We start from the raw sequence: 23,339 nt of genomic DNA on the forward strand, positions 1-23,339 counted from the left end.
TATTTTGTTTCATGACTGAACAAACTGAATAAACAAAGCGACCTTAAAGGACAACACCGTTTCATGCTGTTCTACTTTGGTTATATGCGGCGGACCCTGCCACCTCTCTAATTTTAAACTGTGATCTTGTTTTCCTCTGAGAACAGCTTGTTTATTCGCTTAATGGAGCTTGTATCGTTACCTCATTAATATTAAATATTACAATTCTGAGTTAAAAATTTCTTCTCTGAGACTACATCGTAGTTTCTACATCTATTTTTTTTTCTCTTTATCACATTCACTACATCAAATCCTCACGTTTGAGAAGCTTGAAGCAAACAGTTGTTGTCAATTTTGTTTAATAATCAAGCCGATGTTTACTGACTGATTTACCACTTTGTTTAAGAGAAATACCATTTAAGATAAGAGAAAAATGTTATTAAAGAAATGTCAGCTGCTAACTGCTTGAACTGTGTTAAGCTGTGGTCCATGTGTGCTGTAGGAACAGTCCTCTGAGTATTTGAGTGTTATTTACATAAAATATTAGCTCTGCCTCTAGTTTTAAAAATAACCCACCTTGAGTAAATGTCACATGTGTTTTGAGCTTATAGTATACCAAACAGACCTGCAACTATCAATTATTTCCATCAGTGATTAATCTCATGATTAATTTAGAAATAGTAAGTAACATCTTCTCATTGCTTCTTTTGTCAAAACGACAAAAAAAACAAAACAGTCCAAAACCCAAATATTCTTAATTTACTTGAAATTCTTCGAAACATGTCACAAATAGATTGTATTTTGATTACCAAATAGAGCTGCAAGTAACAATTCTCTATCATTATTGATGAATCTGCCAATTGTCCATAAAATGTCAAAAATGTTAAAATGCTCCTTTAGCCCAAAGTAATATCTTCATATTGCTTATTTTGTCTAACCAACTGTCTAAAACCCAAATAATCTTCCTTTAATTGAAAATCACAAGCAAATGTTTTTTTTTTTTTTTTTTACGATTAATTGATTAACTGATTAACCGTGTTGTCTAATAAATGTCAAGAAATGTAATGTAAAATGTAAATATTAATTAATTAAAAATAACGTCTTAAAAATTGCTTCTTTTGTCCAACCAACAGTCCAAAACCAAAAATATTCTTCATTTACGACCGTAAATCACAAATAAAAGCAGCAAATCTTTTCAATTCCGAAGCTCAGAAAACTCTTCTTGTAAATGTTGTTATTGTTTGTTACATCATGACTAAGAGATATTATTGTTACTCCTCAGTGAGTCACTGCTCCCTCAGGTCACCTTAATAAACACTACCGTACCCTCCCTGCCGTCACGTGCGCTGGAGCTCGCGCTCAGTCTGTCGCTGAACCACCAGAACGTCCCGGAAGAGACTCGGCGCGTGCAGTGTGTGCAGGTGAGCCTCGTACCTGTTCACAAAGCAACAAACACGGAGACAACATGGGGACGACAGCCGGGATGCGAACTGACGGACACCCGCTCCTAACACGACTACAGAGCTGGTAATTAAACTTTACGTCACAACTCTCCTCAGACTCGAGTCGTAGGACAGATTTTTAAATGTCGTGAGTTCAGCTGACTTTGTTTTTTTTATCGAGACGTCTTTGTGAGTGAGTTTTAAAAGTTGGTCGGTGTTTTTTTTTCCGCCCCCCTTCGCTCGACTGATGCGCTTCTGCTCCCTGCTGACATTGACAGTGTTCAGACCAGTGTTGAAAACATGAATGAATGAACATGTTGGAGTACTGTAAGCTCCGTAACAAAACAACAACAACAACAACAACAACAAAAAGACTAAATTCTCTGTACTGAGGATTTGAGTGGTGTTGTAAATCTGGCTGCGAGCTCTCAACATGTTGTGACTGCATCCTGCTTTGGCACAGATCAGTGGCACACCTTCCTCTTCATGTATCAGCTTCCTATCATTGTGAAGCTCTTAACATTCAAACAAAACAAAAAAAAAACAGATAATGTTTGAGTGCCTGGACACAAACAGTGGATATCTGTTGGGAGTCGGATAAGTTCAGAAGAAAAAAAATGCCTCTCTGTTTTCCTTTCTTCTTTCTGTTCTGCTCATCCCTCGATCCCTCTCTCATTTTACGCTCTGTTTCTCTCTCTCTCTCTCTCTTTCTGTGTCTGTTCGAAAACATGCCAGGCTGGAGATCTGTATTTGATCCAACATCCTGATACACGCTGCGTTCGCCAGACACGCTGCCAGAGCTTACACATGCAATAAGGTGGGTCAATCCAATCAAATCAAATCCACGGGCTCAGAGGAAAAGCAGGTCAATTCACCTTTAAGTCCTCATTGCCTCTGTCTGATTCCTGCTAAAACTCGCCTCTTCCTTAGAAATTGCTTAACACGAGTCATATGATGTTTTGTTTGTGTGTGTGTGTGTGTGTGTGTGTGTGTGTGTGTGTGTGTGTTTCTTCCCTGTGCCTTTTACCACAGATGACACTTCACCCAGCATGACCACCTTCAAAACTATATATAGAGGTCTGTCACGAATGCTGATCTTTAACGGTGAGAAACTAGTTTGCGTTTCTCTGTTTTGCTCGAATGCATCTTTTCCTTCCAGTCACAGTCAAAGATGTAGCGCAGGAGTATAAATACAGCGGCCTCCATGGGAATAAGATGAAAGTTTTCAATGATCCTTTGAGTTATTTTTAGTTGGGTTTTTTTTTGACAGGTTGTCTTGTGTTCACAGGCCATTTTATTCTTGGTAAACGTCTTTTTTTTTCTCCCCGTCTTGCTCCATTTATAGCCTGTTAGGAGACTATAATCGTGATGCAATCTTAATTTATCATTTTTGCGGTAACTCCACACATTTACATGACAGAGGGTTTCTTTGCCAGTTTGCCAGATTAAGGAGACAGAAGATTAAAGCTAAGGATTTGAATCTAATTGTCAAGTTTCTGGATAAGTATCAGTTGCATTTTAACTGGATTATGTTCACGTGAAGCCTTTGTGTTTAGTTAAGTCTCATTTGTGTCTCCAGGGAGGCTTATCAAACACCTCTTATTGTGTTGTTGTTGTGCACACGCATCAGAGCAAAGGGTTGTCATGCAACAAACAGGAAGACAGAGACACTTTTTAGCCTCTTGTCATCTTCGTTCAGAAGTCACCATGATGTTCATTTCAGTGAATATCCTCAGACATTCACTGGTAAAAAAAAAAAATACGTGTGAGGGAGGAATGCTTGTCTTCAGTTTCAGCTGCAGATTCCAGCAGGTTCACACAGGCGCTCGGTCATGCACACACTCGTTGTAGTTGTCTGTGACTGTAATTACAGCCCCTGCATTTGACTTGCAGCTCAGGGGAGTTCAGCAGAGTGAAGATGTTGAGGGGCTGACACATCAGCAGGAAGTGATGCGTGTTGTTAGTTACAGGAAATGTCAGCCGCAGCCGTTAGATGCTCGAACAGTGTTAAGAAGTGGTCAGTGTGTTTACTGTTAGAACAGTGCATCTTGTTCTTTGAGTTTTTACATTTGCATAAAAGATCAGCTTGCAGTAAATGTCACAGAAGCATTGTAACAGATTTTTAAGCTTCTAGTATACCACGTAAGGCTGCAACTGCCAATTATTTTCATTGTTGAGTAATCTGCCGACGTGTAGTTTCCTGATTAATCATTTCATCATTTACTCTGTTAAATGTCAAAAATTGTGAAAAATGCTCATCAGAAGTCACATGTTTCAGTCAAAAACGTGAATATTCTTCATTTCCTTCCATGAATGACAAAGTGAAGCAGCAGAATAAGAAGCTGGAACTAATATGTTTATTTATTTATGAATATATGTCAGCTTTGGGCTGTTGGACAGACAAAGCCAGACATCTGAGGACATCACCTGCAGCTCTGCTATTCTTGTCTGTTTTGGAATATTTGGTAGAAAATCTATTGAGTCAAAGGTTGAAACATGTAAGAACTGGACACTTAGTGGGCAGCATATCACCACAACTACTGCTAAATGTAGCTGTTGGTAGCTAGTTAGCTCAGTTAGCCTCGCAGCTAGCAGTTATGTGTGTGAGCTCGGAGCAAGTGTTGGTGTTTTTACTCACAATTATTTTAATGTATTTGATTACAATCCTTACATATTACACCTTTTTTAAATCAAAGAAAATAAAATCTATAGATTAATCTATACAAATAATTAACATTTGCAGCCTTACTTGTTAGTTTTTAGTCTGAAATAATAGACGTGTCATTGCACTGAATTGCATACATGTTGCCGTAGTGTGGTATTTACCGATGGTTCAAAGAATTCTTATAAAAATTGTTTTCATTGATCTTAATTACGGTATCACCAATAGATTTCCTTGTTTTATTTATATTTTACACAACAGATACTACAGTCGGCACAGACTCTGTGTGATTTAGCCATGTGTTTCCTTGAAATATCTTACGTACTGAAACTAATGACGAGCACACATCCTGAGGCGTTGTGTGAGAATGACACATCAGCTGTGGGCGGTTGTTCACTTCAGAGCGGTCGTAAAAAAAAAAAAAGGAAAAGATACAAAAACCACATTGAGGAAGTTGGTAATGACTCAGCGGACCAGGTGACAAATAGGTCCTCAACATTTGAACCTCTGGGCTATAATTAGGTGAACATGCAGAGAGGAGACGACCATTAGCACAGAAGGTAGGAGTATTAAACCCCTGGACCACCTATGAATGCGAACAACAAGGACTTTGGAACCCTTTGATCATTTACCGTAAACCTCTCCCTGCAGCACAGTTACTTCCAGGTAGGAAGCTCTAACGCCATGACATAATCTCCTCTTCCACAGTTAACCAACAGACCCAGTGAACAAAAGGAGCAGGCCGACCACCACCACCACCATCATCATCCTCCACCATGGCGAGCCAGGACTCTGAAAACCCTTCGCACGCTGCATTCGAAGACTTTGTCCAGGCGCAGACTTGTAAAGATGTGAAGCATCATTTCGCTGAGCTCTGCAAGCATCTGGAAATCAATCCCAAGGATTTCAGGAGCTTTTACGCCAAGTTAAAGGAAAGACTGAACTACTGGAAGGCCAAAGCCCTGTGGACCAAACTGGACAAAAGAGCAGCTCATCCTGATTACCAGCAAGGAAAAGTCTGCGCCAAGAACAAGGTAATTCTCTTCTCTTCTCAAAGGATGTGAAATATCTTTGCTGTATATATTTTTGATAGTTTATATTGATTAATCTTTTTATTTCCTTTATGTTTATTTAATGTTGTGTGTTTTGCTGTGTAAATGAGTTTTTCATTTCTTCGTAATTACAATATGCTACATAATTTCCTCACCACAGTTTATGTGCTGTTTTTCAGCCTTTTGTGAATTCTGGGAAAACTCTGACACCCATAATTATTTGGCAAGATAATTATCAATGTTTAATCTAGAAATTGTTACAAAATGTCAGCCAGTCTGTACTCAAATATGATATCAGTTGTAGTTTTAGCTGAAACCATATTATACATACAATAAGTAAGAAGGGACTTTGGATCAGACTTTTTCTATCGATCTGTTCTCATCAATCATGTAGAGTTTTCCCGCTTATCAGATTTACTCCATCTTTTATGGTCGGTTGACCAATGGAGGGCGTTTGATCATCTGTTGTACTGCGACACATCGCACATGACGCAAATAAAACCTGATCCGTCACATTGCTCCGATTTTAATCTTGAGCTGAATGCCCTGCAGGGTCTGAAAACATTTAGTTGTACCTGATTCAACCTTTGATTATCATATCATCCACGCTGGCTGTTTATCTGACTTCCTCTTCCTTTTGTCTCCTCAGTGCCTCGTGTTGGGTGCTGGGCCATGTGGGCTGAGAACTGCCATCGAGCTGGCCCTGCTGGGGGCTCAGGTGGTGGTGCTGGAGAAGAGAGAGTCTTTCTCCAGGAACAATGTTCTCCACCTGTGGCCCTTCACCATTTGTGACCTCCGCGTGCTCGGAGCCAAGAAGTTCTACGGCAAATTCTGCTCCGGGTCACTGGATCACATCAGTGAGTATAACGCCTGGTTTCAGACTGACCTGTGCTGTGAACCAGATCTGTAGTGAAATGTTCACATTAGTGCTGAAATAATTAGCTGAGTAATCAGTTCAGTAATGAACAGACAATAAATCCACAATGTGCATTTGGTGTCTGATGAATTGAAGGCGGATGGTGTTAATGAAATAAAGCTTTCAGGGCCTTATTTCATCTGAGACTCCCCAGACTTTTAGTTTTATGATAGAGGCTCATGTTTTAAGCAACAAACACGTCCTTCACAAAGTTATTTAACTTTGGAAGCTACCAGAATGAACAACATCTTAAATAACTGATCAATACCTTGAGTCAATTATGAACCAAAGTATGCGATTTGCTTGTTTTTCTCTGCTCGCTGAAGAAATCCCATCACGCTCTGGTAAATTGTAATTAATCAATAATGATGACTAATCATCATTAGATGCAGTCCGAGCTCCCTTTCACTTCCGTGTTTAACATTTACTGACTGTATATTTAGTATCTTTGTTATCTCACTCACACGTTCACAGTATAATATTTGTGTGTGTTTTCAGGCATCCGTCAGCTGCAGTTGATTCTGTTAAAGGTGTCGCTCCTCCTCGGGGTGGAGGTGCACACGGGAGTGGAGTTTCAGGGCTTGATCGAGCCCTCAGGGGAAAACGGTATTTGTCAGCCAAAGAATATATAAATAAAGGCGCATTATGTAAAGCAGAAACGTTGTATGAAAGTGTGATGTGTTTCTGACAGGTTGGATGGCCAAACTGCACCCTGGGTCTCATCCTGCCGCGTCCTTTCAGTTTGACGTGTTCATCTCTGCTGGAGGAGGCAGGTTCGTCCCTGATGGTGAGACAAACACACGTGTACTCTTGAATCATTTATGTTTCCAGTGTTGCAAGAGGGCACAGTCACAGAGATGTCGCAAAGCCCGTCTGTCAATACATCAAACAACAAACATCCTCCAGCTGCTGGATTCAATAAGTGAGCTTTCATCAACCCAGTTTCCTCTTTTCTTTCCTTCCCAAACCATCAGGGTTTAAGCACAAGGAGCTGAGAGGGAAGCTGGCCATCGGCATCACAGCCAACTTCGTCAACAGAAACACGGCTGCTGAGGCCCAAGTGGCGGAGATCAGCGGCGTGGCACGCATCTACAACCAGAAGTTCTTCCAAGACTTGCTCACTGAGACGGGTAGGGAGCCATGTGACTTCTACGATCAAGTTCAGATGGACGCAGGACGTCTTTATTTACAGTGAAACAGCTGTCTGTTCTATTTCAGTCAACTGTTTGCAAACTGACGCAAAAAAAGAGGAAATCAGTCACCTCAGCTTAATTTATTTCACACCACAGCTTGCACTCAGTGGGAACATGAAGAATGAAGTAGAGCCACTGAACCAGAACATTTCTAATAGAACAGGAGCACGTTTATTTTCATTTTATTGTTCTCCTGTTGTGCCGAGCCGAACGCAGCCCCGAAGGCATGAAATGAGTGTTCACACCGACTGTCAGGTCGGGTTCAGCGTGAAGTGTGAAAAGAGCAGGAGGGCTGTTAATCTTTGTTCCAATCATCAGTTAATTTCCTGTGACAGCGTTAACTCTGATGAAACCCAACCTTCCACTGTGTCCTCCTCTGCACGCACTGCACCTTGGATTTTAACAAACCTAACAGTCATCATGTTTTACCTTTTTATAACCACGATGACAGCCAGTTGAGTGACTTTTTATTTCTCTCTGACCTCCGTGTGTCTCTGCTCGCCAACCCTCCAGTAAAACCAGCAGAAAATGCACAAGTACAAGCTAATTATATAGAAATATATCACTCTCAAATAAGGAAAAATCTGTGTGTTAGTCTTCCTGATTCTGGTCTCTCTTTCTCTCTTTCTCTCTCTCTCTCTCTCTCTCTCTTTCTCTCCCTGTGGCCACCCTGCTCTCTCTCCATTTTCTATTCCAGGTATCGATTTGGAGAATATTGTCTACTATAAAGACGAAACCCACTACTTTGTCATGACTGCCAAGAAGAAGAGCTTGCTGAAGAAGGGGGTCATTAAACAGGTGAGAACAGCACATCCATTACTAGGAAAAAGTGTGATTCTTATTGGCATCAGCTTCACAGCCGGCCAGTAAAGAAGAAGAAACAAACCAGATGGATGACACGGCGATGCAGGTTCCCCTGAATGGATCAGCTGTCAATCATCTCTTCTTTCTCTGCAGCCTGAACCGTTATGTATAACGGTGTATAAGACTTGTCACTCAAAATCATAAAAGGGTGCCATGACTCATCAAATCGCACCACTCGCTCTGTCTCTGCAGGACTACAGCGATGCAGAGGAGCTGCTGGCTCCTGCAAACGTGGATCACGAGGCTTTGTGCCACTATGCCCACGATGCTGCGTACTTCTCCACAGGTGGCAAACTGCCTGACCTTGAGTTTGCTAAGAACCATGCCGGCAAGCCTGACGTGGCGATGTTCGACTTCACCTGCATGCACCGTGCTGAGAATGCCTCTCTGGTCAGGGAGAGGAGGGGGAAGAAGTTGTTGATGGGTCTTGTTGGAGATTGCCTGGTGGAGGTAGGCGGCAACGTTTAAAGGAATCTGGAGCAAATTTTAGCCACACTAGCTGGGATAGTGATGCTGGTCAGTCAGTCCTCCACTGTGGTCAGAAGATGATACCACCAGGAGGCCAAAATATCCACCTATCCAGTGAAATTTCTCAACAACTACAAGTTAGATTTGCAGAAAGTTTTGTTCAAAATTCATGGTTGCCAGGTGATTTAAGAAATTATGTTATCCACCTATTTCTCTTGCTCCACCACGCGGTTACTGAATAAGTTCAGCCAAAAATAAAAAATCAGTCTGAAAGTCGGGTGAAGTTTTGTCGTCCACAAAACATTTCTGGAGTTTCACAGCAAAATCACATTGCTGGATTCTCCTCAGCAACTCGAGTAGGTGAGGACTTGTTTTAAAACAAAAACAAAAACAAAAAAAACATGAACTGTCTCGATACACTTCGTCCAGCATTGTCAGAGTCTCCAGAAGCCCTGAGATCCCAAATTGATGTGAAAAGACGCTGTAGCTGCTTAGCTAAATGCATTCAGTAAACACCCATCTGAAGTTGGTTCACAAATGCTGGAGGAAGCAAATAACGTTTATTCAGTCAAAGAAAGCGAATGAGTCAAGTAGCACTCTCAGTTGAACTTAGCCTTAACTTCTTGGCGGAGCAGCAAAAGTCGGTGGATCACATAGTTTATTACATCATCTGGTAACAATATGTGTTTCTGCAAATAGATGTTTAGACATTTCACTGCATAACTAGAAAATTTGCATGAAAAGTCAAGGATTCATCATTTTAACATGTATTGTTCAGCACAAAATGTCTTTTCAACTTATTGACAGATTGCCATGAAGTTTGGTGCAGACATTAACATCCCCTTCAGGACACATTATAATAAGTTTCACATTTTTGACAATGAATGATCAAATATGTGCAAGACTCAAAACATTCCTGTCACCCTGAGCTGCACTTTAAGTGCTAATTAGCAAATATTGGCATGCTAATTTGTCAAGCTAAGAGGTTGAAGTAGGATTAAGCTGGTAAAACATTATTTGTGGTTAACATTAGCGTGTTTGCATTATCATTGTGAGCATGTGAGCATGCTAATAATATTCGAGTCTCACAGAACTGCTAGCATGGCTGTAGATGCATATTAGCATTATCATGAACATGTGTGTTCTGATGTTAGCGTTTAATCTAATGCACCACTGCATCCCTCACATGGCTGCTAGTGTGACTGTGGACTCTTAGTCATGTTTACATAAAAATCATGACTGATAAGCTCTGAGGTGGAGTTTGAAAACTGGGCAGCTGTTTTTTCTCTCCTCCCATAACTTTTATTAATTGCTTCTTGATGTGACTGAAATGTGAATTATGTCTGCTCTACTTATCAGTGTTCGTGAGATTAACTAAATGTGCCACAATGAATTTTCATGCTCTGTCTTCTGCAGCCCTTCTGGCCTCTGGGTACAGGTATCGCCCGTGGCTTTCTAGCTGCCTTTGACACAGCGTGGATGGTGAGGAGCTGGGGCATGGGGGTCCCCCATCTCAAGGTCCTCGCTGAGCGGTGAGCCCGATTCATACGACTACGAAGCAGAACACGATACCGACACTGACATTTCATATTTTCATTTTGAGTAACACACAGGAGCTTGTGATGCAACTACTTCCTGTTTCTTCAATTGCCTGCCGATTTCTCGCAGCGAGGCTGCATCCAAATGTCCAGACTTCCCCGCTCTTGTATGTGGGCGCTTTGTGGGCGATTTGATGTGATAAAAGTGAACACGTCACACTACGTACGAAAGTAGTCCACACAAGCTCAGCCAGCAGGTCCAGAGGGTGGACATTTGGATTCAGACTGCTATTTTGCAGAACCCACATGGAAAACCACAAGCTGTACCACAGTATTAGTACGTTATATTGTATGGAAAACTGAAATATGGAGTTAGAAGTTTAGAAAATGCATTCATCAGTATGCCAGTGGATCTCTTCATCAGGAACACCCCCCATCCTGAGATAATTAGTATGGATAGTTGCTTTGATTGCTTGGATGTTTTCAGCATGACTCCTTTTAATGTGATGAGAATAAAAGAATGTGTTTGACAGAAGTCGTGATTTCCCCCATAAAATGTGCCACTTGTGACTTTTGAAACAAGACGTGAATACAAAGTCCTCTGTTGCCATAAGCCAGATAAGAATACAGACTCAAGTGTTGAGAGCCTCTCTGATGTCTTTTCTAACCCCATTCACTAAAGACTTTTGGCACAAAGTTGTAAATTTCAATCACCATCAGTCAATCATAATGTCATAGGAATTACTCTGAAGAGTTTTGTTTTCTGTACATCTGGTGTGAAGTGAGAAATGTTCATCATAACACTCTTTCATTATAACGTGTCAGTTTCCTTGTTCACATCACCAAAACTGATCGTGTTGGCGCTCTAAATGACTCCTTTTTTTTTTTTTTTTTTTTTTGTTTCTACACAAATGTACAGAGAAAGTGCCTACCAGGTCCTGTCCCAGACCACGCCAGAAAACACCAGCAAAAACTACGCCAGTTACAGCATCAACCCCAAATCACGGTACACGAGAGTGAACCTGTCCTCCATCCTCAGCCACCAGGTCAGGACTGTTATCCTTTATTTACTCAACACAGATCTGAAGATTATGAGGTCATTGTCATCCTCACGGGGGTTAGTCAGAGATTACAGAACAACAGACATTGTGTTGATTTCATGAAAGGATATTATTTATATGACTTAAAAATCCTCCTTTAAATTTATTGACTACCTATTGTATCCTCCTGCCGCTTCTTTTTTAGGTGCAGCACCTTTATGATGTTGATAAATCCAATCCATCCAGCAAGAAACAGAACAAGTCCTCGTGCATGCGTCAAGGTCAGCTTTTCCTCATTGTGTCAGCCCGTCTGGCACGCTCAATGGCTATTCTTTCACTTTAAATCCAGTTGTGCTGGGTTACGCAGGAAGCACCTTGTGGCTTTGTGGTAACAACACCACATGAAAATATGTAATCGCCCACGTTATTTACATATCAAAGACGGACATTTTTTTGGTGACTGTAAAAACCACAATACAGGTTTGTAGATTGTTGTCTGATGCACTGTCTGTGTTTGTCGGCTCAGATTCAGGCGGCGGTTTTGAGGAGTTGTTGAAATGGTGCCAGAAACACACGACGGGTTATAAGAATGTGGATGTGAAAGATCTGACCCAGTCCTGGAGGTCGGGTCTGGCCCTGTGCGCTCTGATCCACCACTTCAGACCCCAGCTCATGTGAGTTCTGGCATTAGCTTGGTTTCCATCTGACAACACCACTAATGAGATGCTATGCGATGCTGTGTAAATATGTCGTGGTTTAATTGTGTGACCCAGTTGTTTGACAAGAATTTGCATCATGTATTTACATTAAAAACGTGATTTATCTCCATAACGAACACTGTAAAGTAATCCCAGTTTTCCCCCCACAGTGACATGTCCTCCCTGGATGAATCCAGCGCTGTTCACAACAACCAGCTGGCTTTTAGCATCTTGGAGAAGGAGCTGGGCATCCCACCTGTCATGTCGGCCAGTGACTTGGCCAATACCGGTCAGATAGACAAGCTGTCCATGGTCCTCTACCTCACACAGATCCAAAAGGCCTTCACTGCGCCAGCGAAAGGTAAAAGTCCAAAGAAATGTGATGCGACTGTGGCTCAGGGGGGAGAGCGAGTGGTCCACTAATTGGAGGGTTGGTTGTTCAGTACCCGATCACCTGACTACATGTCACAGTCGCCTTGGAATAGATACTGAGCCCCAAATTGCTCCAGATGAGCAGGCTGGCAGTGTGTATGAATGTGTGTGTGTGTGTGTGTGTGTGTGTGTGTGTGACAAGTGTTGCAGAGCACTTTGAGCGGTCAGTAGACTGGAAATGCTTTATGTAAATGCGAGTCCATTTGCCACAGTTGAGCTTTTCATTAAGGCCAGACGCCGCTGACGCAAACACAAGATTTTCATGCATGTCATGAATAAGATGTCTTCTTACAGACTAGCAGGAAGAAAAACACCTAGAATACAATTTTAGGTGTTTTTTTTAAATTTATTTGTTCAGATTTTTGTTTAGGAAATGCCTGCAAATTAGTGCATATTTAAATGATGATAAAATGATTGTCTTAATGTGAGTAATCAGCTAAAGAATATTCATATGATACTAATAACTAATAACTAATAACTAATCCACTGCTTTGTCACCGGACTTTCCAGTTTTTTACATTTATCAATTATATATCAGATATTTTCACACTTATCAGTGACGGCATGATATAAGTAACATTTGATTCCGAACAAAAAAAAAACATGGCAGAACATATGGCTTTTTTATGGCTGTTGACATTATTTTAAAAGATATATATTCAAAATTCCTTCATTCATAAAATAAAATATTAACCTTTTGGATTGAATATGTCAACAGCCTTGAACCTGGCTTCATCCAGCTTTCAGGGACAGAGCAGGGGTCCCTGACTACACAAAGTATAATATATAATACTGTGTTGTTTATTAAAGTGGGCCTACAATAACCTGTAGTAACATCTACACACAAGTCAACAGCAGCTGCAGCACGGCTAATGTTAAAGGTGTGTTGTGTTAGTATTTTCTCATACTTTGAGCCAGAAATCTCCACGTCAGTAACACTTACATAACATCGCTCACATCAAACTTTCCAGTTGTATTCTTACCTTTATTTTGAAGGTTTGTACAGAGAGATTTGCTCAGGATCCTTCATAGGCTGATTTATGTAGTGTTTTATTCCTTTTTTTTATGGCTGTCGATCATATTTGTTTGTATTCATGCAGTGATTAAAACAGATATTTCAAAATTCCCTTTGTGAAAACCTTTGGGTCCCATTCGTCAGTACAATTAAACAACATGTTTGGGGCTGGCTTTTTCCAGGGTTCAGATTTCTGTTATGGATATTTAAAAAAGAAATTGCAAATATTTCATCATATAATGCATCATTTGCATATTGAAATTTGTAAAACTCGTCTACAATAAAAAATAACCGTCTTAAAGTTAGAAGAAATCAAGCGGAGCAGTTTCATGGTGAAATCAGTAAGTAGTGTCTTGCCTTAATTATATTATCATTTAAATGTTGTTGAGGATGTGATATACTTGGTGAAGATAGCTAATGGTGACAGCAGCAACAGTCTTACATAACCCAGTTGCTTAGACACAGCACAGCATTAGCATCACCTTAAAAGGGTCAGGTGTCCTCCCACTGAAATGTGTTTGGTGTTGAGAAGTGATCAAAATCGCTGCTGTCTCTTTAAGAGCTTGTTACCCAGAATTCATTTGGCTTAAGTGGCTAGTGCTGTGTTCAGAGCCAGCCTCTACTGGTTGTGCTGCTCCCCTGCACTAAGCCAGCCCAGCGGAGCAGCAGACAGAGCAAACAGTCACGGTGTGGACCTGGCTTATCCGGGGGGTCTGATGGGACAAGTGTCTCTTGAAGGGGATCTGCTATTCCTGCACCGAAGGAGGATTTTCCCCTGGCTGCTCGGAGCAGAGGTATTTTTGACAGTCTTTGTAGCATGAGGAGTTTGTGCAGTGTAAATGTGAGCCCCAGCGTATGTAGGCAGTGAATGAGCTGAGGTGGGTGTGATATACGCTCTCAGTGTCTGCGATGCTGCGCTGCTCTGCTTGGGATCCGCTGACTGATGTACAGGCAGCAGGGAGCTGTCAGTCTCCGGTAACCTTATCTGAATGATGAAAGAGTGGGAGTGGTAGTCAGAGCTGCAGCTGGAGACTTTTCATGTGGATTGACAAGTTAAATTCAGCTGCTACTGCAGCTGTGACGCTATAGAAAATACAAGTCAGAGGGATTATTTATATTTCTGACAGATTGTGCCACATAAAAGGGATATTACCTTGAAGATGTTTAAAAAAAAAAAAAAAAAGGCACAGTCAGAATATTTTAAGCTGCTGTATGCAAAGCTGCAAGTAGGCCAGCGTCAACGTTCAGGTGTTGTCAGGTTTGCAGCCCAGTGTAACAGTAAGATAAAGTGAATTCAGTGCGTGTCCCTCTCTGACATTTTTCTTTCTGCCCACAGAACCCGCTGCCTTCCTGCCGTCGTCCAAGCCTCTGACTCTCTCCCAGACGCAGGCAGCTGTCTTTTTCCTGAACAAGCTGAAGCACAACTCTCTGCAAAGACGCAAGGTACGCCCACTGTGACTGGTTCAGTGTTTACACAGCACCCAGAAATGTTTGATAAAGATATTTTCAAACACACTGGCTCGCTGGCTGGAGTTCACGTCCGGGCCTTTTGGTCTGTGTTCTTGTGACTCATCTTGGCTGTGTCTGTTTCTGCAAGGAGAGTGTGTTTCTGGTTATTCATAAAAAAAAAAATGGTTTGAATGTTCTCTGTATCAACAGCATAATCAGGTCATATGATGGTTTGAAGTATTTCTTTTTTATTTCCTCTGCAGGAGAAGCTGGCATCTGAGAAACGAACAAGAGAGACAAAGAGGATGGGAGATGAGGACAGTGTGAGTTATGTTCAGCTAATCAGATTCCACTCTGGAAGCTTTTCTGTACTAATTGTCTTGTGTGTTTTTGCTCACTGAATGTAACTCTATCGTCCAACCTTTTCTCTCAGACGGCGGTGTCTCCTGTGTCCCCTGAGCTCAGCCCTGCTCCTGCTCCTGAGCCTGAGCCTGAGCCCGAGTCCGAGCCTGAAGCTGCCACCGTTGTGCCGATGACCACCAGTGAGGAGTGTTACTTCTGTGGTCAGAGGGTCTACGTGCTGGAGCGCATCAGTGCTGAGGGCAAGTTCTTCCATCGGAGCTGCTTCACCTGCCATCAGTGCAGCATCACGCTCAGACTGGGAGGATACACCTTTGATCAGACTACAGGTGAGGTCTTTGGCCAAATCCCAAGATACCTCTTGTCCTGCCCACTTAGCTCTGCCTCTGCAGTTTGCATGTCCACACTGAGGGGTTTGGTGTCCAGATTCTTGTTGGGATAGAGACTAGCTGTCTAGCATTTGATTGTTTTTCTGATGTGTGCATTACAGTCCTGCATGTTGATGTATTTCAATGGCCTTTGACACCTTAAATTGAATGATGGTCAACCAGCAAGTGGTGTTGCCGCACTTGACACCGCTCCTTTAATATCAGAACAGACTGGCAGAGTAGGAACTCGGGTTGCTAATGTTAGCCTTTTAAAAGCACCGCTTGTGCTCTCCTTTTTAGTTGATGACTTGATTGGTGGCATGAATTTGTGAGCGAATGGTGAGCGTCCCTGCTGGCACATGACGCTGTGTATAATACCAGGATTACCAGAGTTATCTAAGAGAAACCACCGCAGCTGGAGGGTCTTGAGGGGTTGTCTCATTTCCAAAGGGGGAGATTTCAAATACTAACCCTTGTAAAACTCTAAGCTGAGGAGCACAAGGGAAGCCTCAAAATGGTAATATGTAAGAATTTTAGATGAGAACTCTCAGACTGTGGATAAATAGCAGTTTTGACATTATGATGTTTGTGTATTGTGCTCTAAGGTAGCATGCTAACCAGCTAGCTCCTGATCACTCTGCTCCAAAGTGCCTGTGTTAGCGTTGTGAACGCTAACACCTGCTGGGCCCCAGAGCCCCCCATCTAAACTGCTAGCTGCAAGGCTAACAGAGCTAATTTGTATACACAGCTACAGTTAGCAGCTATAAGTGGTTACGCTTGTGATATGCTACCCCAGATTGATTTGGAGTATGACTTGACATGTGGCTAATTCTTACATTTTGCTCCTTTTAATGGTTTAATGTCTGCGCATTCTGTTTCTACTGTAACTAATGTTTCACTCATTTAAAATACTGCTGTAATTGTCAGATTCCCAAAGTCTCTGTCCATGTCTGGTCTTTCGCTATCCTTTTTTTAGCAGCCTCTTTGTCTGCTCATCTAGCTGACCCCAATTGAAGCACTTAATTCTGTGTTGTGGTTTCAACAGCTATCACACCTGTGGTATAACATGTTCTCTCACAGCCTCTCTGAGATAAGGTTTTGCTACAATCAGTAAAGCACCGTTTATTTATTTATTTAATGGTCTAATTAATAATTTGCATTGAGACCCCTTTTTAAAGGCGGATCTGTTTAGACTAAAAGCAGATTAATCATTTAAGGGAACAGCAGGGTTTTTCCTCTCGAGCACGTCAGCGCTTGCTCGTCTCTGACTTTTCATCTCCTTTTATTGTGTTTATCTGTGATGTCCCTTCAGGGAGGTTTTACTGTGAGCAGCACTCAGAAGATCTGGAGCTGGCAAACGGGGCTGAACCATCTCGTAAGGTGGGTCACTGAACAGAACAGATGTAAACCATTCTGCCGCTTACTCCAGACTCCAGACTCCATCCTTGTGTTCATAATGCTCCAGTTACACAATCTTCTGTTGCATGATATATCATCCTTCTGGTGCCTGGTCAGATGTCGTCAGCCTGCGGGGCTGACTCGCTTGAATCAGTTAGACACATCTAATGAAAACATTTGTGTCAAAGCATATGTGCTCTTAAGACCAGAACAGAATAAACAGGGATTTCTTTCTTGAATTTTCTTTTTTCAATGCCATTTCTTTCAGCAGGATAGTGAAGGAAATCTCAAAGGGGCGGAAGAGGAGCTCCAGATTTCCAGCGATGAATATGCACCGTCTGGATCAGATGACGAGTATGAGCACACTCTGGACTGTGGTCCCTCTGGTCACACACAGCCACATAAACCTGAGGGACAGGACCACCATATACCTAAATCCAAAGATGAGTCTCTAGAACCAAATCCATCAAATAGGCTCACAGATACCCCATCGAAAACTGGGGTAGCAGCACCCACTGAGGAGGAGACGGAGGAGTTCAAGGTACCCTTTCCTGTCCCCAAGCCCCGCTTCTCTCGGCAGACAACACCCAGCCCTCAGCCCTCTCCTCCAACAGCAAAACCTCGCACGCTCCACATTCTTAACCCCTCCACCCCCGAAAAACATTCATCTCCAACCCCTACAAAAGAGATCTCCAAGCCAGCACCTGACTCCCGCCCGAAGCAGTCGCTCCGGAAGCTTCAGCTCACCGATGAGGAGAAAACACAGCTGGTAAATCTTCAGAGCTTCAGCGCAGACTCTGATTCAGAGACGCCTGGAGGATCTTCCTCCTGCTCTTCTTCCTCTGCAACTGCAGGAGGTCCAAGCCCACCTAAACCGGAGGGCCTGGACGGTCAAGAAGAAGAGGGCTACTGGAGCGGGAGCACCGCTGGTCACATCCGGGAGAAGAGGAATCGTCGCTGCTTCAGGAGGAAAGAGATGCCGAGCGGGCAGACCAGAGTGCGATCCAAGTTCTCCCCCTGGAATCTCTCGTCTCCGAGGATCAGCAGAGACACCCGGCTCAGCGTCCTGGTCAGTCAGCCAGGGAGAGTCGGTACGTTGAAAAATCGTCGCCACTCTGAACTTTCGCGGAGGAAAAAACCTTTGCTGTGGTGTTTTTGAGACTTTATTCAGTCTGGGTTTATTTTAACGCTGTCTTGCTTCTCTACCACAGAAACAACATTCAGACACGTTCACAGCGCCTCAGAAGAGGGTGTCGATGGAGATGACGACGACGACGATGACGACGACGATGATGAGATGTTTGAACAAGATGCTGACTTATTTGATGAGAAAGTAAGGAGCTGATGTTGTCATGTTACGTAACAGTGAGCTGCCACTTAGAATACATTACTGACACTTCACTTCCAGTTTCAGACATTGCCAACCGACCCTGTTGAGGCTGAGAGGATGGAGTTGATGAAGATGAGGACACTTGAGCGGCGAGCAAAGATGAGCGAATTACAGCGGCTGCGTAAAGCCCAGGTCAGTGTTACAATTACATTGTTACATACATTAATACACTGAGGAATTTGTCCTCGTTTCAGAATATTTGTTGCGTGCTTTTGTTAAATTATTTAAGATTTCTTTCCTTGTTTATTTGGCGACACCTGTGGTCACTGGTGGTAACAGCAAGTGTGGTTCAATACTACAGATCCCAGCATTCTTGGGGGCAGAAAACTCTGATTGAGCTGCTACCTTATCAGAAGTACTAAAGAAGAGTTGCTGTATCTCTTTAGAGTGCAAACAAATACAATCAAGATAGACGTCATTCTGTTTTCTGCCGTCCTCCATCAGACCGTGAAAAACCATCGTCTGATTTCCTGCTGCTCAAGTAGTTTTCCACAGCAGGACACAGGATGAGTAGTTACTTGCTGATGAGCTGGACATGTTCAATCTGTTTAAAAACACCGTGGCTGCTTATTCCCATCTCTTTACTCCCTGTGATATTTAAAATAATGACTATGTCTGGGTTTGTAGACACATTTTTGATGGACTTGGAGCTGTAACAAATACATTACAGTATTGTTTTTTTTTTTTTTTTTACTCTTTCTTGTTTCTGCGGTTCACAGTCCATCCAGAGGAGGCTGGAGGAGATCGAGGTGGCTTTTAAGGATTTGGAGGGAAAGGGTGTAGAGCTGGAGCAAACCCTGCGAGGAGAGGCTGGTAAGACTCAAACGTTACAGGCAGACGTGTGGATTATAGTTCCTGGTATACAGCTGCGACTACACCCATACCTTTGGCTTCTTTTCATGAAGTAGAAATATCTTTATTTGAAATAAATAAGTATTGCCTTAATCTGATTTTTGTCCGCTCTACAAAGAAGATGAGAGAGAAAAACACAATTAATTTGCTAGCAAAACAAAAAAGACTAAATGGAAAAACAGCAGGGGATTCCATAAACTGAGACCTATAAATATTAAGTACGTGGGTATATATACATGTATATATTTCTGAGTTTTTTTTTTTTTTTTTCATAAGCCAGGTGAATTCTCAGGGAAATCATTAGCTATCATCTGAAGGTCTTTTAGCTGTGCGGTGTTGTATTTCTGCCCCTCCAGTGGAGCCAGCAGATAATGGAGTATGCAGAAACAAGGCTGCATCTTCCTCACGCCGGTTATTGTTTATAGTTCTATTAGTAACTTGAGACACAACAGTGGAGCTGAGAGGCACCTTAGCTCAATAAACTGATATCTGTATATGAATGCAGTCCATCTTTTAGTCTCCATAAGGACTGTTCACCTGCTAAAATGTCTGCCTTGACCACAGATGGAAACCAGGACACTTCCAATACCAGAATCTTAGCCCTCGCCTACAGATTCTAAATGCATTGCCGTGATCTTTTTATAGAAATTAACAGGGAATAGCCTCCAGAAATCTCACTCACATGGTGCGCTGTGTCACCCGCAGCACGTCAGTCTTGTTCCACAGCACTATGTATAGAATTTCCATATGATCCTGTCTTCCTCTTTTTGTACCTAAACAACAATTATTCATAACCAAACGCTGTGTTTTTTTTTCCACTTCCAGGCAGCGGCGGCTCTCCCGACATGATCGAGCAGTGGATCCAACTCGTCCACGAGAAGAACGCGTTGGTCTCTGAGGAGTCGGACCTCATGGTGGCGTAAGTGCACGCCTTCGTTGATTCGAACATTGATACAATAAGTCTGTGTAGTCCCACTTGGGAGTACAACACCGCTTTTATGCAGCGTGGAAGTGACACAGCAGCCAGAAGGTCCATAACAGCAGAACCTCTGCCTCAAAATACTGTGTTTACTGTTTGTTTTTCACTAATCTTCTTCACAATCAGACTCGATTTGTCATATGGTTTATTTAGGCGACCCTGCAGCTACAGCAGTGTGAAGTGTTGACATGACTCAGCTGATGTTTGTTGTTGTTTTTTTTTCTCCCAGGTCTCGACAGCTGGAGCTCGAGGACAAGCAGAGCACGCTGGAGTTGGAGCTCAGGAAATTCATGGAGCTGGATGGTGTGTACTTCAGTGTGCACACATAAGCACATTATATTGTTGACGTCTCATGAACAGGCCTTTTGATTCTGGAGCAGTTAGAAGAGAGAAACCTCATTTAGGAACAAGAAGCAGTTGTGTGAGGGCAGAGCTGCCGAGACAAAAACTGCGTGTGTCCACTCTTCATCCTGTCCTGCATACAATCGGTGCATTTGCAAGTCCAGCTGCGGCTAATATGAGGCTCAGTAGTCTGAGTTAGAAAAATGAAGTCGATATCTTACAAAGTTAATGTCATTTTAGTGCCAATTTCCATCTTAGTGACTCCACTGTGCTTCTGTTCTAAACTGTGAAGGGCTAAAGAGGGTATTTTGTTCTTTAACGACCGGATCCAGCTTGATTTGATTCTGCTGAAGCCTATTTTAGAATTTTCTCTTTTTTTTTATTTGAATTTGCTCAATCTCTTTGTCGCCACTGTGGTCAAGCGGAACAGTAAAGCAGTTACCATTCTTTTAAAGAACATGTGGATATAAGAGAAATGTTCAAAGACAGACTTGTGAACCCGTCCTCTCAGTTGGATGACTAAATTAACCTGCAGGGCATTTATTTGCTGCCAGAGAGGAAATAAATTCCTAACAAGTCAAAACAAGCATCTCTGTGAGATTTCCCCAACAGGAATAGTGCTGAAATGTTAAGAAGCCTTTTTGAAAAAGAAAAAGGGCGTCAGGAAATGTCCTGAAGTGAGACCTCTCCCCTCCCTGAGTAGAGGGGGGGGCATTTGGCTGCTGAATGCTCCACCATGTTCTCCATCAAGTCGTTAATTTCGCTGCTGCCCTGTTCAGGCTGAGCAGGTAGTGTACACAAGGATTTAGAGCTTTTGGGCTGAAAATAGCTGGCTGCTGTGGCCAAACACAACACTGTGACACTGTGAGAGCGATAACGGTGAACCAAAACTGTATTGTTGCAGGCTGAAAGCAAAAAAAAAAAACAGTTAATTATTAGTTATATGTGAAATATGATGGACATTTGTTCATTAGACAACTGATTTGACCACTGTGTTGATCTGTGTTCGATGCTAAATCAAGAGCAGGCTGCATTAGGAGTTATAGGAGAGATGAATTATTCACAGAGTTACGTGACTGATAACACAAAATAATGATCATTTTAATTGCGGAGCTCCCGTCTGTTGCTATTCATCAACTGGCCCAACAAAATCCAACCATGCTGAGGCGACTAAAAGTATTTTTTTGCATTTTCAAGAAGATACTTATTTACGCCCATCTCTGATTGACGACTGAAATCACTTAAATTCTTAATGCAGTGTAATGATTAATGATAAACATCCCTTGTTACTATAAAAACATAATCACATATTTGTTTGTTTTGCAGACAAGACCTCCGAGCAGCAGGCAGAGGAGGATCGGGTCCTCCAGCAGCTGATCGAGGTGGTGGACATGAGGGACTCCTTGGTGTTGTTCCTGGAGGAGAAGAGGCTGAAGGAGATGAGCGAGGAGCAGGAGGCCTTCTCCATCAGGGAGGCTAAACGCCACTCCAAGGCAGGAGCTCAGGTTCACTGGGAGTAAGGCTTTCACGCACACATATACTCAGCATGACCCTGTACGTACTGCGCAGTAGATCACGTCGGCTGTATGTGAGACTTGCTGCTTTTCAGACTTGGAACCTGAAACTTTTTGAGAAGCCAAAGATGCGACAGAATCGTTGAGGAGGGTGACCCGCCACAAGCGCTCCCTCTTTGTCGAACGTGGGATAAAGGGTTTTGGGCTTAAGGGGCCACAGGCTGAGTGAATATAAGTTGCAATCCGCCCCCTAGAGGGAGACATAAGCTTGGAGATCTGAGAGCTGAGCAACTCTTCGGCTAAGCCCCGCCTGACGTGATAAGAGGAGGTCACAGCAGCGGATCACATATGAGAGAGGACTTTTTAATGTCTGCTGCACTATTTAACAACCACCACACAGCAGATTATCGTCATCCAACCTCAGACTTGGTGTCAGAAACATGTGACTGAGTGCAAATAAGCCAAGACTTTAGTGGAGGAGCCTGCTGTAGACGGCTCTGGAGCCTTAGCGACGGATCTTGAATATTGAAAACAGAAATAGATTGTGTTTTTTGAAAATTCTTCAATGTTCATGTTGATTTTACTTGTGACATCACGAATAAGTGCTTCTGTAAGATACATACCGTAATTCTATGTTATTTGTATACTGAATAAATTCTAGAAAATACGTCGGTGGAGAAAAAGCAAAGAGGTAGTGAAATATTAGAATTATTAAATTCCGTTATAATTGCTGATTATAAACACTTTTCATTTATGAATTTTATGAATTTTTGTAGCACTTCCTGCTGTTCACCATGTCCTTCCTTTCCTGATAGCATGTTGGATAGTTAATCTCAGGGGTTGATTGTTCAGTCCTCTAGGATCAGATCTGTGGTGGTGGTGTATTATATGAACACAAGGGATTTAAAGGAGTGAAAGAAAAACAGACTTAACAGACTGGTTGTTCATCTATTTATACTTTAAAAAAAAAGAAAAAAGAAAATGCCATCCTTTTATCATTTGCAGCTGTTCCATGTGCTGACAGAATAGCCAAAAATCAAGACAAGAACCAGTTTGTTGGTAGTGAAAAGGAGCCTTATATATCTATTGTTCTGCTGCCATTTTGTGCCACCTGGGTGGCACTTCACAGTATATCAAATAAAGATCATGCACTTTAATGTTTTAGGTCTCGTGGTTTTTCATAATGCGTTGAAGTCGCTCTGCTTTGGCTGGTGCTAGACCGGTTTTGTCCGGTGTTTTGTTTGAAAACGGGCACAGAAACTGTTGCTGTTCTAACATCTGACCTCTAGAGTGCAGACTTGTCCCTCTAGACTGCCAGTAAACTCAGCAGCACACTGATCATATTGCTGAGACTATGACTTGAGAAATATTCAGATATTTCATTTGAA

The 23,339-nt window shown here is 42.3% G+C and overlaps 1 protein-coding gene across 5 annotated transcripts; it reads left to right on the forward strand.

Moving 5' to 3' along the window:
* The first annotated feature begins 1,323 nt into the window (after window positions 1-1,323).
* Window positions 1,324-23,112, forward strand: mical1 (microtubule associated monooxygenase, calponin and LIM domain containing 1). 5 transcript variants are annotated; one of them, XM_037103072.1, is made up of 26 exons: window positions 1,325-1,506; window positions 2,157-2,238; window positions 2,454-2,525; window positions 4,792-5,117; window positions 5,785-5,992; window positions 6,550-6,657; window positions 6,743-6,838; window positions 7,026-7,181; window positions 7,942-8,042; window positions 8,301-8,558; window positions 9,993-10,108; window positions 11,034-11,160; window positions 11,360-11,435; window positions 11,681-11,828; window positions 12,023-12,213; window positions 14,636-14,742; window positions 15,012-15,071; window positions 15,182-15,437; window positions 16,789-16,856; window positions 17,143-17,965; window positions 18,086-18,207; window positions 18,283-18,396; window positions 18,984-19,077; window positions 19,942-20,035; window positions 20,325-20,398; window positions 21,764-23,112. In XM_037103072.1, the coding sequence occupies exons 4-26, from the start codon at window positions 4,860-4,862 to the stop codon at window positions 21,955-21,957; spliced, it is 3,849 nt and encodes a 1,282-aa protein (XP_036958967.1). In that variant the 5' UTR covers window positions 1,325-1,506; window positions 2,157-2,238; window positions 2,454-2,525; window positions 4,792-4,859; the 3' UTR covers window positions 21,958-23,112. The 5 variants fall into 5 exon arrangements, with proteins under 5 accessions (XP_036958968.1, XP_036958970.1, XP_036958967.1 ...); XM_037103076.1 differs by having other exon boundaries at window positions 1,326-1,506; window positions 17,146-17,965; XM_037103073.1 differs by lacking the exon at window positions 2,454-2,525 and having other exon boundaries at window positions 1,324-1,506.
* The last annotated feature ends 227 nt before the right edge of the window (window positions 23,113-23,339 follow it).

The sequence above is a fragment of the Acanthopagrus latus genome, chromosome 7, assembly GCF_904848185.1.
Source record: "Acanthopagrus latus isolate v.2019 chromosome 7, fAcaLat1.1, whole genome shotgun sequence".
Lineage (NCBI taxonomy): Eukaryota > Metazoa > Chordata > Actinopteri > Spariformes > Sparidae > Acanthopagrus > Acanthopagrus latus.